General features: G+C 46.5%; 1 protein-coding gene across 1 annotated transcript in view; it reads right to left on the bottom strand.

The window, feature by feature from the left end:
• EDC3 (enhancer of mRNA decapping 3) overlaps positions 1-16,814 on the bottom strand; it is a 60,351-nt gene that overhangs the window by 7,322 nt on the left and 36,215 nt on the right. The window contains exons 4-5 of the mRNA XM_047737351.1: positions 14,847-15,182; positions 347-500 (exon numbers count right to left, since the gene is read on the bottom strand). Of these exons, the coding sequence (XP_047593307.1) occupies positions 347-500; positions 14,847-15,182 (490 nt within the window). The remainder of the gene's footprint in view (positions 1-346; positions 501-14,846; positions 15,183-16,814) is intronic.

Below are 16,814 nucleotides of genomic sequence, written 5' to 3'. Positions count from 1 at the left end.
GGTTCTAACAGTGCTCGGGTATGGAACTTCGGCTGATCTGTATCCCAGCCCCTCTGAGTGAAGGACACGTGCCAAAGGCTGAGTCTCTGAAGGCTCTTAGAAGGCAGGCATCTGGGAGCCAGCAGGAGTGTCAAAGCCAGCTTTTATCAGGAAAGAAAGGGTGAAAGGGCAGCTTGCCTAGAGAAGAATGAGGACTTCTGGGAGAGGGTAAGAGGGGCAAACAATACCCTCAGAGCACCCCGGGAAGGGACTTCACACTGACAGACTCCTCTGGTGGGGGCGCGGTGGCGCCTCGGCAGGGCAGCACCTCCCCACCCGCAGCCCCCGCCAGTCCAGAGGCGTTTACCTGTTGGGTCCTCCGAGCAGGGTCAGGGCCATCTGGCTGGCACACACTCCTGTCATCTCCAGTCTCCGCTCCAGAGTCAACCCGTGCTTCTCAGCCACAGATAAGAGCTTTTTGTGCAGTTCATAAGAAACACTTGGGACAACCAAGCCAGAGTCTGCAGTTCAAAAGGAGGTGAAGAGAGAAAGGGAAAGAGATGACAGGAAACCAGACCAACAAATGGACATACTCGATCCGGAATTCTTTGACAGCCAAGAATCTAAGACTGGCCCTCCCCTGTCTAGCTGCCTACGGTGGGATGGAGGTGTACCATGGAGCCCTCCACAGTCGCAGCTGAGGAAGTAACACCTTGTGCCCATTACCAAAGAGCACTCTCTGAGCACTTTATTCTTCCAGGTTTTCTTTATATGAGCACAGGCACCCACGAGCAGGAGTGGGGTAGGGGGCAGAGGGAAAGGGATGAACAGAATCCCCGCTGATCAGGGAGCCAAACACACAGCTCAATCCCAGGACCCTGGGATCATGCCCCGAGCTGAATGAAGTCACTTAACTGACTGAGCCACCCAGGCGCTACTCTCCTAACAGTTCAGCTCTAGACCACAAAAGCCAAATCTACCAAGATCTATTTGGTTATTACAGAGAGAGGGCTGGCACAGTGTGGAACAGCAACTTGTGGGCCATGTCAGAAGAGACCATGCTTTTCCCAAAGTGGGGGAAATTACATCCCTGGCAGTGGCACCGTCCTCAGGAGCAGACTCCTCTGCCTTCCCCACAAGTGGAACAGACTCTGACTAAGCCTCCTGACCCTCAGGTCCTGGCTGTATGACGTATTGATCCCGTCTGCTCCCCGCTTCCTCTTTTTCCTCTTCTCTTCTACTCAGCCCTTCCTCTGTGCTTAAAAAATTTAATTAGCAACTTGTTTTCTCAAATAATTTATCATCTTCTCCCCACATCTGGGGTGAATGTAACCTAATACTCAAACCTCAGGGCAAGAGCACACGGAAAGCAGCCCACTCAGAAGAATCTTGAATATTTTATTGCCATAGAGAAAGGAACTCTGTAAAGGTTAGGGAGAGCCAGTCGCTGAAAGTACAGCATGGAAAATACTTGGTTTCGTAAGGCCAAAGTCTGCAGCAGCTGGGACACAGGCAAGACTCTCATACGCATCAGCACCAACACACCGGGGCCGTTTCAGGGCCAGAAAACCAGGACAGGAAAGAAACGCCAAAGTAAAAAATTGTGATCTGTAACGAGCAGCTCGTCTTGACAACCAATGCCATCTTACAAATACCAGAAGCCACTGGACTGGCCCCAAGAGAGACCTTTATGCATGAGCCCCACCTGGCCTCACTGGCTGACAGACCAACGCACACAGACTCCAATCAGCAAGCCGGCGCGGGACCGCACCTAACGGGTTTTGTCAGGTTGGATCCGACACCTTCTCAGATCCTGCATCTTCGTCTATACTGGACTGTACACTCCTCTGAGCAGGGAAGTAAACCTTTTACTCCTTTGGCCCCCATCTCCTCAACTTGCTTCAACTACATTTATCAACAGAGGTGAGCTCTCATCAAGTCCTCAAACACATAAATGATGCAAACCTGGTCTGGCCTGACTCTGTGGCAGAAGTTTTCAGAAGTTTCTCATTTATCCTAGTGTTTGTAAAGCCCTGTTTAGGAAAAACCTGTCTTCCTCTTTTATCATTTCAGGAATAATTTCTTGAAGTTCTATCAGATATCCAGTCCCGCCTACACAGACTCTTAGAACAACACAGAACAAGGCTACGGTAGTACATCTGAACAACAGAAATCCAAGCACAAAGACTGAACCGAAAACACCAAGGTACACATCCTCTCAAAGGAAGGCGAAGTAAGGACTTACTGTAATAATGACAATAAAAGACGTCTACACGTCAAAATTAACACTATCCTGTTGCTTAACTGAAGCCTTCTACCTACCAGAGTCCTAGTCCCACCCTGGCACAAACAGTGCCATCAGGAACAAGGTCTCCTCTCTCTTTCTGAAATGCCAGTCCTAGGCGCCGATGCTGGAGGCCGCAGCCTGACCTTGCATGTCAACAGCTGATTCACACACCATTTTTATGGCCTGCTCCAGACACGCACATCTCATCAGAACTAATTAGGAATCATTGACAGCAGTGTGAAAAGGCCAAAGGAATTCTCAGGAGTCCTAAGCCACTAACAACCCTAAACCTGTCAGACAAGTCGTGCCTACTCCCAAACCCTCTTTCCCTGCAGAGTCACGCAAGAGAGCGCGTTCCCTTGACCCTGTGCATTTCTTCACCCATTTATTTGCTTTCTGTTGAATCTGAAACAGATCCAGGCAGGGAGTCCTGAGCACACCACCCTACAAAGCAAGCATTCTTTGTGGGTCTACATCTTGTGCTGTAGGTACAAGCAGCCCCCTCTCCCATTCGGACAGCTCTCTGGAGGCAAGCTGAGCGTTTTCTGCTACCTTTCTCCTCACAGTCCTGCAGGGTACAAAACTCACAGTACAGGGAGAGGAGAGCAGACCCCACACCCCGGCTGGCTGGCTGCTACATCTGGGAGCTGGGTATCCGTCACCAGCCCCTCACTGGTGGCAAGGGCATGCTGATGAACCCCCACACTCTACAGCCTAAGGCCAGACAAGGCTGCACCCTTTCTTCCCAGCCTGCCAGCTACAGGACTCCGCTGCACCTACTCAGTTTCTCTGGAAGGAATGTGCAAGCACCACAAAATGTTCCTTTTCAACATTTACACACAAAGTTCCACCAGTCAGATTGCTTATCAGAAACAGGCAGAGGGGATAAAATAAACTCCAAAGGAAGGGAACCTAGAACATAGCGTGTAAATGGCAAACAATAACATTGCCAAAGCCTGAACATGAGCCAAGCTTAATTATGTTTGAGCTGGAAGGTAGATCTTTATTGTTCTGGATCCAAGGCAGTAAAATCAGTCGGTAGGGTTTCTCTCAATATGTATTTTACAGCTGTTGGTGGAACAAGAAATGAAGATAGAATTCCAGTCAGTTCGTGACAAGCAGAGCACATCTTGGGATCTGATTAACCTCAGGGTATCCAGGAAAACAGCTTAAGCACACTCTGTATGGGCTGGGAGGTAAAGCCTCCTCCCCACACAGCGCACTCCACAGCAGGAGGCCGCGGCCAGGCAAGCTCACAGGCCAGCCACCACAGTGCCTGCTGCGGCTTGGGCTTCTCTAATCTTTCTCACTGCCACACAGCTCCTTCCAGCACATACGACTTAAGGACTCCACCTCTCGTATGGACATTTATACACGTCCTCACACCCTCAAGCAGCACTATGTCCAAACCTTCTCTGGCAGTCTCTGAGTGTATATCCATCCCTGTCCCTTAAACCTCCCAGCCTTTTGGTTGTGTGACAAGACTCCCACAATGAAATTTGGGGTGGCTGGGTGGGCTCAGTTGTTAAGCATCTGCCTTCAGCTCAGGTCATGATCCCATGGTCCTAGTATCCAGCCCCACCCTCCCACCACCGCATCAGGCTCCCTGCTCAGCGGGAAGCCTGCTTCTCCCTCTCCCATTCCCCCTGCTTGTGTTCCCTCTCTCACTGTCTCTGCCTCTGTGTCAAATTAAAAATAAATAAATAAAAAAGACTCCCACAACAAAGCGTCAGCTCAGATCTAAACTCAATCCTCACACAGACACAGCCCTTTAGTTAGAAAGGCTGTGCACACCCCATGTCTTACCAACAAGGAGCATAGCTCACTGAAGGCTCAATGCCTCAATGAGGGCATGTTGAGTTCTCTAGGGCTATGAATTCCAATTCTATTCTGTGGAGAGTCACACCATTGCAGGGAGATATCACACACTTTTTTTTTAAGTTTTTATTTTTAATCACCTGGTGCTCATCAGGACCAGTGCCCTCCTTAACCTCCACCACCTACTTCACCCCCCCCCCCCAACTCCCCTTTGGTAACCACCAGTTTGCTCTCTATAGTTAAACACACTGATACCCTGAGGTTAATCAGATCCCAGTTCATACCCTCAGATCCACACTGTGGATTTGCATGAAAGCTACACAAAATGAAATTTGGTGTCAAGTCTATCTCTGAAAGAAGGATTTGTTACAAGAAGCCTAAATGCTCAATACTCTTTATTAGGGCCTACAAGGCCCCCATGATCTGGCCCCTGTTTACTTCTCCCCCTTTACCTTGAACCCCAAATCCCACCATGCTCTAAGGGACCTTGGCTGCCTCTTGGTTCCTAAACACTCCAAGTCCCTGCTGGCCTCAGGAAGCATGTCCCCTCTCCTGGGACTCTCTTCTCTCTTCCAGTGCTCTACCCACACTCATGGCTGGTCCCTCATTCTTCTGTCCCTCTTCTTAAATACTCCTCAGTCTTAGCACGCTGCTGATTTTCTTCACTGTGCTGAACACAACTTGTAAATAACTGTTTTTCTTTTTGGACTATCTACTTTGCCAGACTGCAAACTCCACAAAGGCAGTGGCCGTGTCTGTCTTGTTCACGGCTCTACCCGTTCTTCACCACGGTGCCTTCAGGGGCAGCGAAGGGCCTGGGTGGTTTACATAAATACAGGCGCAATTAGTGAATGAATGGGAAGGAAACGGATAAAACTGCCTCAGCGCGCTCCATTCGGCCGCTGGGTAAAAGGCCTGCTGTACCCAAAGGTAAGGGTGAGGGAGAGGTTTCAGAATGCTTCCCCACCTTTTCCTTCCCCTATTTGTAACAACTAGACAACCCCCCTGTCCACCCTGAACTTTATTCCTTCAGGCTAAAGCTCCACTGGAACCAGCTGTGGACTCAAGGGGTGAAGGACCTGCTGACAAGACGACTTACTAACTGTGAAGGGGAGAAGTATCTTTACAAAGGAGAAACCCAGTGGACAAAGCCTTACCAACGATTAACTCAGCCCCAATGGTGAGAAAAAACGACACTGTATATTTTTATGATGTGATACCCTGAGACAGAGAGACCCCCACCAAAATCTTGGGAAACATGTTTAACACGAATCACCTGGAACATAAATCACATGAATCAAAAGGAACAATCAGTAAATAAAACTAAGGCACATTCTGCAAATCAACCGGCCTAGACTCTTCATAAATCTGTCACAAGAGATGACAGAAGTTGTGGGAACGCTCCTGGTTAAAGGAACAAAAGAGAGACAGCTGTCTCGACTACATCTCATTCGATGTGATACACAACTGTCGACTAAAAATACAGCTATAAAGGACATGGCTGGGACAACCGGAGAGCCACGGATACGGAGTGTGTGTTAGATAACACTTTGTGCTAGCTGTACATCTCCTGAGGGCAGTCTCACTGCGTGGCTGTAAGAGCAACACCCTGCGGACTGTACAGGAACGTGATGAGAGCAATGAACCCTCAGGTGGCTCAGGTGTGCTCCTGTGTGTCTGTATTTAAAAGTAAATGTGGCAAAATATTAATAGATGAATCTAAGTGGAGAGTGCATGGTATTCATTATACTATTCTAGCAACTTAAAGTGTAAAATTGTCTTCGATATAAAAGGGGGGGGGCACCTGGGTGGCTCAGTCATTAAGCATCTGCCTTTGTCTCAGGTCATATCCCGGGATCCTGGGATCGAGCCCCTCACTGGGCTCCCGCTTGTCGGGACGCCTGCTTCTCCCTCTCCCTCTCCCACTCCCCCTGCTTGTGTTCCCTCTCTATGTCTCTCTCCGTCAAATAAATAAAATCTTAAAAAAAAAAATACAAAAACCGACTCTGTTTCCCACAGTCTTACAATCTAGCTGAAAACAGAAAATATATATGTGCAAATACCAGAAAATACACACAGTAAACTGTTATCCCCAGGAGCTCGAAGCAGTGTTCAAATTCTCAAACTGAACCGTGCCTGGAAAGACAGGCAGGACTGTAGTCAGAAGGACAGGAGGGAGAGAGAGCCCTCCAGGTGGGGGTGGGAGGAACAATGAACAAAGTTCCATAGGCTAGAATCTGGGTGACTGTGCAGATGCAAATTCCCTGCTGGAGCCTGGAGGCTGACGTGAAGGCTATGCTGACTGGGCTAGAAAATGAAGACAGAAAGACTAGGTAGAACGGATGTCAAGGGACATAGGGAACCCATAGGGTAGCAGGAGAAACTAAAAAATCATGAGCATTTCAATGGTGACCAAGTAAGGAGTTAGAGAGCCCCAAGCCAGAATGAACAGAGGATAAAGGAAACTCCTTGCCAGGGCTGCTACAGAAGGAATCACTATGTCTGCTATGAAATCAGAAAAAAAGGAGGTCAGGGCAATCTGGCTGTGGCATCTGTCACCCCACTGATCACCAGGGTTCATTCAGCTGGTCTGACTGGCTAAGTGGGTGTCTCCTTCCTCTCTCACCATTCCGTGGGTGTCCCTCCTAAAGCTGCCTGCTGGTCAAAGAGGAAACCGTCCCCAATAGAGGAGGACTGTTCTTCCGTCAAGGGTACACGAGTAGCGGCACTCCCCTGCTAGGAACTCTACACAAGCCTCCTCCAGTTTAGGAGGACATAGGGTAGGCCAAGCTTCCAAAGCTCCGGTCACATCCAAAGTGAGGCTCTGCACGTGGCATGAATTTATATGAGAAGGAAAAGGTAAAGGTGGCTGCAAAGCTTTACGCCAGACACTTTAACAATGGTGACTGCACTGAAAGAAACAAGAACGCAAAGAGGCAAGAACACTGCTGGAATTGGCGGGGCGGGGCGGGGGGGTCCTGACTGACTTAGCTGGAGTGTGTCGAATTTAAGGAGGATGGTGAGTACATTGAAATCAAACTCTTTCCTCATCCTCACCCTGGCTAGACACCTGTGGTTCTGAAATGGCAAGACGATACATAAGGGCAAAGTGGTCCCATTTAGAGTTTTATCAAAAACTCAGGTGGGGGGAGGCAGCACCTGGGTGGCTCAGACAATTAAATGTCTGACTCTTGATTTCGGCTCAGGTCATGACCTCAGGGTTATGAGATCGAGCCCTGCATCAGGTTCAGCAGCACTGAGCCCGAGCAAGGAGCCTGCTGAAATTCTCCTTCTCCCTCTCCCTCTGCCCTTCACTCTGCCCTTCGAGTGTCCTCTCTTTAAAAAGAAAACACACTCTCTCTCTCTCTCTCTCTCTCAGGTGTCGGGCCATAATGTACCAAGGCTCCACACCCTCCCGCCCTTAATTTGAATTTAAATTTTTTTTAAAGATTTTTTTAAATCTTTAAAAAAAATTTTGTTTTAAGATTTTATTTATTTATTTGACAGACAGAGATCACAAGTAGGCAGAGAGGCAGGCAGAGAGAGAGAGGGGGAAGCAGGCTCCCCACCATGCTGAGAGCCTGATGCGGGGCTCGATCCCAGGACCCTGAGATCATGACCTGAGCCGAAGTCAGAGGCTTTAACCCACTGAGCCACCCAGGCGCCCCTGAATTTAAATTCTTAAATTAAATCTCTAACAACACGGTGCCATGAGACCTTGTCCCATGCAAAGACTGGAGGAAGCACAAATATTCATTGCTGGGGCAAGAGCCTACCCAAGACACCTGTCTTCTTCTTCTTCTTCTTTTTTTTTTTTAAAGATTTTATTTATTTGACAGGCAGAGATCACAAGTAGGCAGGGAGGCAGGCAGAGAGAGAGGGTGAAGCAGGTTTCCCGCCGAGCAGAGAGCCTGATGCGGGGCTTGATCCCAGGACCTTGGGATCATGACCTGAGCTGAAGGCAGAGGCTTAACCCACTGAGCCACCCAGGCGCCCCCCAAGACACCTGTCTTACCAATGCAGCTCTAAAACCTCGTAAGACTGCCAATGAGTTCAACCAAGACCTTCAGGTCTACAAGTATCCATCTGATTATCCAGGCCCAGAAACTCCAAAGGACACCACATTAAAGGGACTGTCTACTCCCTCAACTCCTGGCACTGCGAGTTCTGCTTAGAACCTGAGGTTCCTAAAATCAACCAAGTCATTGTCAAGGAATTTTGCCTGCAGACACCATTTCAGAAACTCGGTTCTTTACCTCTGTTCTGTGAAAAGTTACATCGGAACCTGCTCCAGCACAAGTGTGACAGGGCAGATGTTCTGATCCAGACCATCTCCTAGAATTTACCTCCCGATGCATCCCTGTGGCTCTCAGGAGCACAATTGCTGAAGGAGGTCTCACCACCTGAGGGTAAAATTCTTCAATGGCCACTTCTAAACTCAAAGATTTATTTCTTCCTGAATTCCTGTTGAACATACATACAAACCCAAAGCAGATTTCCTGATTATCTGTTCTTCAAGAGATACAAACATTGCTGGTCTTAAAAGCATCTGAATACTTCTTAAGGGACTCTTGACAAGAAGCAAAAGAAGGCAGCCAGAGTTCAGAGGCAGAAATGGAACACTAGCTGTGGAAGACAACTGCCAGCCTCAAATGTGAATGAAAGTCAAGCTTGTCCTGAGGGCAAGACACATCCCCACTGAAGTTCAAAAATTTAGCTAGCCAAGGTGGGAAGAGTAAAGAGGGAAGCCGTAAAGCAGCAGAAATAAACCAACCGTGGCTTCACCAGCAACTCCCTCCAGAGAAGGAACCATGACTGCTCTTACCAAGAGAAATGGGCATGTTTAAGTGATGCCAGACTCAAAGGGAGCTCAGACAAGAGTGCCTCACTCAAACCCGGACTTGACCCTTTGGCAAGACAGTAAACAGTAACTCTACCTCAGCTCATCCTCCTCATATACTTGCTGCTCCCCAAATCTCAGCAGGCAGACAGTCTGGGGGCAAAACAACAGCCTTCGGGCAAAGCAAATGGGACAACCACGGACACTCACTGTCTACATCAACAGCACCCCGCTGCCTCCCATCTGGGCTTTTGAACACTTGGAGGCAGAAGGAGGCTACACAGTGGAACACAAATGGCAGAAGTTAAATAAGAATTCAACCCAATAGGAAGGGTTCTTGAATAAATATACCTAAGAAGAATTTATTAGCATTCAGGAAACGAACAATTTGAGACACTTTTTAAAGTCACTCCTGGTTTGAAAGGCTTACTGGATCACTTAATGCTAACAAAACTGGGATAATAACAAAATGGGGAGAACAGTGCAATCTCATAGATGTACCATGAAAACTGTGACAAACGTGAAGTGCTTAGAATGGTGCCCGTGACACAGTAAATATCCAATGAACTTTCAATGCTATGACACTGATCGTGATAATGTTGCTTCTCCTGAACCAGGCTCCCACCATCCCCTTGCTGCCACCTCCAAACCCTGTACACACTGCTATAATTTGGTTACAGAGTACTCTGTAAAATTACTCTGTAACGTTTGGCTCCTCTGTAAGGCCCCTGGGATGACAATGACTTATCCAGAGGATCTAGAATGCTACCTCACACACAGTAGACATTTTACAAATGTAGATGCTTTGAAATAACCTTACTGAGGCCACCTCTGCAATTCATATTTGAACTAAAAAACTGACTAACAATCATAAACTGGGCATTGCACTAGCTGCTTTTCCACATGATCTCATTTAATTTACAATTTTATCCCACTTTACAGATAAGGAAACAGGCTCAGTAGCCCTCATTTGGCTATATATATAACTCCATTCTCTGATTCTACAGAAGCTTCCTCATTGAACCTTTTAATAGCTCCCTGACCTCTCTCTCAGTGTGGTAACTCTACTATTTGCTTTCTCCGAGCTCAACCGCAGAGCACCACAGGAGGGAAATCACAAAACCATGCAGACTTGGCCCGCTACAGACTCAGGCAATCTAATGACAACCAGACTCTCACTGCCATTCTTCCTGCCCCACAGGTTCAATGCCTTTGAGTCCTCCGCTCACTCAACCCTTTTCCAACTGCTCTCAACTATCAATTCCCTTTGTCATTTCTTTCAACAACTTTTCCTCCTTCCCATTCAGCAGTCCAAACCTCTGGTACATTAGTTAGGTCACGAACCTAGTCTTCCTACTCCGGTCTCTCTCCTCTCATTCCACCCTGAAATCTATCATGAGACCAGTCTTCCTCAAGACTCTAAATCTGGGGTGGGGAGGGACAGGGTGGCGGGGTTATGGACATTGCGGAGGGTCTGTGATATGGTGAGTGCTGTGAATTGTGTAGGACTGATGATTCACAGACCTGTACCCCTGAAGCAAATAATACATTATATGTTAATTAAAAAAAAAAAAAAAGAGAGAGAGAGACTGACTCTAAATCTTCCTGGGGCACTTGGGTGGCTCAGTTGGTTAAGTGTCTGCCTTCGGCTCAGGTCGTGATCCCAGGATCCTGGGATCAAGCCCTGCATCAGGCTGCTTCTCCCTCCCTCTGCCTGCCACTCCCCTTGCTTGTGTTTTTTTCTTTCTGTCAAATGGATAGAGGAATCTTTATTAAAAAAAAAAAAGAAGTCTCTAAAGTCTTCCTAAATGAGATTGGGATCATGTCATTTTCAGAATTCTTCAGTTGTTCCCTATGGCACAGGACAAGGATAACATACACACACAAGGCTCTGTGTTCTTGTGGTCCAAAGCTTATTTAATTCCTGCTACTCCCCCAAACAAACACTCTGGCCTGGCCAAACCGGCTGATGGCCAATTTCCCACAAGGCCCTTTACTCTCACTATTCACCAGCACCTACCAGCCTATCCACATATTCCCTCTTCCTCTCTGTCTGGTGAAATCCTGCCCATGCTTCAAGGCTTCTGTCCTGCTCCCTTTGTGAAGCCGTTCCTGATCAGTCCAGCCTTCAGGACCTCTTCTGCCTCTCAACATTCAGTGCAATTAATGATCACACTCACTGGACTCCAGGCATATATGGTACATATATGCCGCTTCCTAACACATCTTTTTAAGACTTAAAAAAAAAATTATTTATTTGAGAGAGACCGCACCTGTGCACATGCGCATGGCAGGGGGTGGGGGGGTCCTCAAGCAGATGCCCCACTGAGCACAGAGCGCCATGTAGGGCTCAATCCTAAGATCAGAGCCAAAATCAAGACTCAGATGCTTACCTGAGTCACCCAGGCACCCCTTCCTAATACACCTGAATAACGAATACAAGATCTTAGAGTGACTTACACAAAATAAGCAACAGTATTTAGACTAACCTATTTGTTTTAGAAGAATATGAACGCTGAACAAAGATTCTTCTTTGAAGCCTTACCTCTCTCCTAACCAGTGTTCTTTGAGAAGCTCTTAACCCACTGAATGGAGTGCTCACACACATCTCACATTTTACAGCCAAACTTAATAAATAAGTATGTGACCACTGGATATTATTCAGCAGGCTAAATCCAAGCTGGAGGAATGTCTGACAATCCACAATTGTTGGGAGACAGCAGCACTGTCAAAGGACTCAAAAAGGCTTTCCAGAGAGAAAAGATTTGGGTTAAACAAAGAGCTGAATTTAGTTGCTTCCTGAATGTGTTTTCCCAATCAACAGACCTTTTATAAGACTGCCCCCATAACACACACACACACACACACACACACACACACAAATTTGGTAGAGTACTGCCAAGAGGAGTGTGAGCAATTACAGCATATTGGCTTAGAAACTGTTGACACCACTTAGCATGCAGTCGATGTGCTGGAGAGCAGCAGCAAGCTGTCAGAATCCTGAGACCCAAGCCATCACACCACATGGGTAGAAAACATGTTGTTCTTTTGCTACCCTGGGGATTAGGAGAAAATAAGGTTTTGGGGTTCTAGGACATGAATGCCAAAAAGCAAGCTGGGAAGCTATCCAAGCTAGCCTCCACAAGTGCTGATCTAAGCTGGTCCGTTTCTGAGGACACTAAAGAGAAATGACTGTGGTCTGTTGTGCCATTACACTATCCTTCTCCTCTGATTCTACGTCCTTCCTCCTCTTCAACTTAGCCACCTTCCGAAGGTGGAAGGAAATGTGATAAAGAAGGTTTGTGAGAGTCATTATCTCTCTGGGCTTCAATGTCCTCATCTGCAGAACGAGAAAAATCATACTAAGTGATCAAGTAACCTAACACTAACATTTGATGGTCTTAGGTTGTTTCCCCACGTTTTCTAGATAGTTCGCCTCACTCTGACTATAACGTCTGCATAGAAGATCCAAGTGAAAAGTGTCCCCAGCCAGACACTCTCTGGGTAGGAGTAGAAACCGACTTTGAGGCTTGTGTCTTGTTGCTGGAGCAGAGATAAAAACGTGATGTAGAAGTTACTCAGCAAGGCAACGGATTACTTGCTCTATTTCCAGCACAGACCCTGCTTGGAAAAAGGGCTTCATCTGCACTCCTACCACTTCTGCGGACAAAGGAAAACCAGATGGCATGAAGCTGCAGGGCCTCCCATCCCCTGTCATGCCTCAGTGAAGTGCAACTGGTCACCAGCACACAAGCCGCCATACCTGAATGCTTGGCTGAGGACCAGCTCATGCAGTCTGCTGTACGCTTGTTAATGGCAATTCTGGAAAAATGGTTTCATGCGAGAGAAGGGGACTTTTTACTTATGTCATTAAATTAAACAAGGTGTGAAAAGTTGGGGAGGTGGAGTGTGTAGTAGGAAAAAATTCCCACCCTCCCCTTTGTCTACTTTAGCAATGTTTTCTCCGGGCTCTTTTAGATCTGAGACTCTTTCTTGAGTCTACTCTTCTCTTCTCTTTCCTTCCCTGTAGCCACATCCAAGGCGGGCTGTATCTCCCCAAGTTGAGGAATTTCAGGGAAACGACCTGCTGCATACTGGACCACCTCAGCTCAAGAGCTCCCACAGAAGCAGCTTATTTTGCAAATGAGTATAGTAAAAGAGGGGAGCAGTGGGGCAAATGAATGACAGGAACTGAGTGTGCTACCAGACCTGCTGGACAATGGATGCCTCTGAAAAGCTAAACACCTGGCAACTGAAATGAAGCCTGACTCTGAGTCAGGCTGTTTGCCTGCCTACACACAGGTGGTAAAAATCAGAGGAAGTCACACTGTCAGTGCCACTTAGGGAAACTACCTTGGTAAAGAGGTATCCCCACAAGTCCCCCAGTGAATGATGGAAAAATAATTTGGTACTCTTAGCCTGACAGTCTTATTTTTTTTCCACATGGAAAGCACGTGCAAACTTCTATATTCAGCAAACTAAATACAGAACAGCCTTACTGCTGCCTACAAAAAAGCCACACATATCTGATTTTCTTCCAAATGTAATTAAGCCATCTCCATAACACTTTCTATAACTGCTACTACTGTTCTAAATTTATATTCCCTATATTCAAACCCTCAAACCAAAATGAATATTGTACTTAGTTCCTTCCTACTTAATTAAAATGATTACGATTCCTCCTTCAGCTCTTTAAGATCGTTCAATAAGAATAGTTTTCAAACTGTATTTGAAGCAGCTCAGGTAATAATGTGGTTTAGTGGGAAAGGACAGGGACAGGGATGAGGTAGACCACCTCTCCCATAGCTGTTTTTTTTTTTTTTTTTTTAAGATTTTACTTATTTATTTGACAGACAGAGATCACAAGTAGGCAGAGAGGCAGGCAGAGGGGTGGGGGGAAGCAGGCTCCCTGCCGAGCAGAGGGCCCAATGCGGGGCTTGATCCCAGGACCCTGGGATCATGACCTGAGCCGAAGGCAGAGGCTTTAACCCACTGAGCCACCCAGGCGCCCCCCCCCATAGCTGGTTTTATCTGCCTCTAATGCCATGTCTTTTTTTGTACATGGGTTTTTTGTTTTTTAAGATTTTATTTATTTGAGAGAGAGTGAAAGAGAGTGTGAGAGAAAGAGTGTGCTTGAGAGCGGGGAGGGTCAGAGAGAGAAGGAGACTCCCCACTGAGCAGGGAGCCCAAGGCAGGGCTCCATCCCAGGACACTGGGATCATGACCTGAGCCCAAGGTAGATGCTTCATTGACCTAGCCACCCAGGTGCCCCTCTAATGCCATGCTTGAAGAAAAGATCCTAACGTTAAAAAAAGAAGCTTAAAAACCACTGAGGTAATAGACTAGACTATCCTATACAATGGCCGATAGAAATACCAAGGCACTACTTTGTTATGTGAGAAATGGGACTAGCCAAACCCTCTCTGACCAGGGACAGGAGAAGATGAGGACACTGTAGTAAACAATTTATGGAAACCCCAATTTTAGCCAGTGGTTTCAACCGTCCATCTCTGTTTTTTACCCCAACAAACAATTAGAAACTTCTGGTGAAATGTACAGGTCATAACAGGCAAGCCACAGTGAAAAGCCAAAGATCTGATTATGTGATTCTAGACAGATGGCTCCTCTGCCTTTCATTGCTAATCATGACACACTAAATAAAGAGCAGACCAGAACCTGTCAGATATGGGAAATAAACAGATATGAAATCAGCCCCCTACGCCACACCCCCACAACCCCGTGGTAGCCAGGATGCCACTGTAACCACAATTCCCAAGAGACAATAATAATAGCCAACCACAAAGCCACTTTAGTGAGTTTAGTGAATTCCTACCGCAACACTCCAATTCAGAATTTAGGTCATTCTCTTTCAAGCATAACAGAAAGCAGAGAGAACCAGTGAGATGGGCTGGTACAACTCACCCGTGCAGAACTCCTTGGTCACGTTGTGGGGCACTGTGATCCGCCGATAGACAATGGGCTCTGACTCCAGGATGTTCTCATCATGGCGGTACCGAGTTGGCCTTTCGTTTGGGATGCCCCGGGAACGGGTACCGCTTCTCCTCTCATAGGTATCAATCTCCTCGAACACAGCTGCCTTGTCAAAAAGGGCCAGATTCCCTTCAAAATCAAAATCTGTGTCTGGGATCTCTTCGATATCATCCCCAAAGCACTCGTCATCTTTATTCTTCATTTGGCCATTCTTTAAGCCACTTTTCTTTGGAGTTGCCTGATTTGGGTGTCTGCTACTAGACGACCCTAGAGAAAAGACAGGGACTAAGGTAAATGTGCCCACAGGAAGCACTCAGTAGAAATGGAAAATACATTAGTCTTTTATGGAAAGTGTTAAAGGAATCAAAGTGAAGATGGGAAAGGTAGGCTATTCCTAGATCATATTAAGTAGCACAAACTACCACAAATCTCATGGAATAATAGATTTCATATATTAATCAAGTAACAGTGAAGATAAAATAAGTACAACTCCTGGAAATCTTACCAGTTCTATCCTTCATAAGGAAATTAGTAATGACAGAGGCTTTTTTGGCAACTGAATAACAAAAAAGTGGAAGGGCAAGAGTACAACAGCTTCCCACAGGTCTGAATGGTTTGATCTTGACTGTCCAGCAGCAGTGAACAGAGAAATACCCACCCCCTCACTGTAAAATAAGGCCAACTCCTCATAACCTGAAGCTCAAAGGAAGAGAATACTCAACTGACTCCTAATTCTCTGCTTACCAAGCAAGCAACCTTCTGATTTTTAGTTTGATCTCAGCCTAGACACCAGCCGGAGACAATCTCCGGTTTAAAGAGATTCCAGATCTTGAGCCAAGCATACATCTATCACTGTAAGTTGGTATTTTGATTTATAAACCTGTTTTTAGATCTCTTAGTTCATGTGATCTCTCTTCTCAGAACGTAACACTTGTCGGTAAGCAATTTCTGAACCATCAAATATGACAAGGACCACACTGACCTGATTCTGTCGTGACCACACCAAGATGCACACCAGCACCAAAAGCAGCTACCCTCCACATGGCCACCACACATCAGTTAACGAGTCTTCTGGCAGCCAAGACAGACCACCCCACAGAACTCTACAAACCATCCATTCCCAGAGAACCCTGAACTGACTTTATGCTCTGACCCAATACGACCACCCTGAAAGGGTAGACCAGGTTACTGGTAGGCCAAATGGAACCTCCAATATGGTTTAAATAAATGTAATGTGCTTCCTTTTGAAAGACTGAGCTCCTCAATTATTAAGGTTAGAGGTTAGAATGATCACGAGCAAACCCCTTCACCCCCACACTCCTATCATTCCAACTACACTACAGTAGCTTCTCACAGCAACTCCCTTCTGCCCTAAAGACCAGCCAGGAGACCTAGGATCTAGCTGCAGTTCTCATTACCACATTATCTTACACCTGTCATTCAACCTTTCAATCTCCTTGTATGTAAAACACTCACTGTTGTATCCCCAGCACAGTTCCTAGCACATAGTGAGCAGTCAATAAATATTTAACAAATTCATCAACATTGACAAAATTAATTACAATAACTATTCTGAAAGATGTGTACTGGACACCTGGGTGGCTTAGCTGGTTAAGCATCTGCCTTTGGCTCAGGTCAGGATCCCAGGGTCCTGGGATCAAGTCCCGCATTGGGCTCTCTGCTCAGGCAGGGAGTCTGGTTCTCCCTCTGCCTGCTGTTCCCACTGCTTACGCTCTGTCAAATAAATAAAATCTTTAAAAAAAGAAGAAGAAGAAGAAAAGAAAGGAAGAAAGAAAGTAAAAAAGAAAGATGTGTACCATGTAAATAGAACTCGCATCCAAGTCTTCCTAATGTCAAATACTGGTATAGAAAAGGGCTGAGCTAGAGGATGAGATTTAG

This window comes from Lutra lutra, chromosome 7 (assembly GCF_902655055.1).
Source record: "Lutra lutra chromosome 7, mLutLut1.2, whole genome shotgun sequence".
In the NCBI taxonomy this organism is placed as follows: Eukaryota; Metazoa; Chordata; class Mammalia; order Carnivora; family Mustelidae; genus Lutra; species Lutra lutra.
Note: the sequence above shows the minus strand (reverse complement) of the source record. Positions and strands in the feature narration are given on the sequence as shown.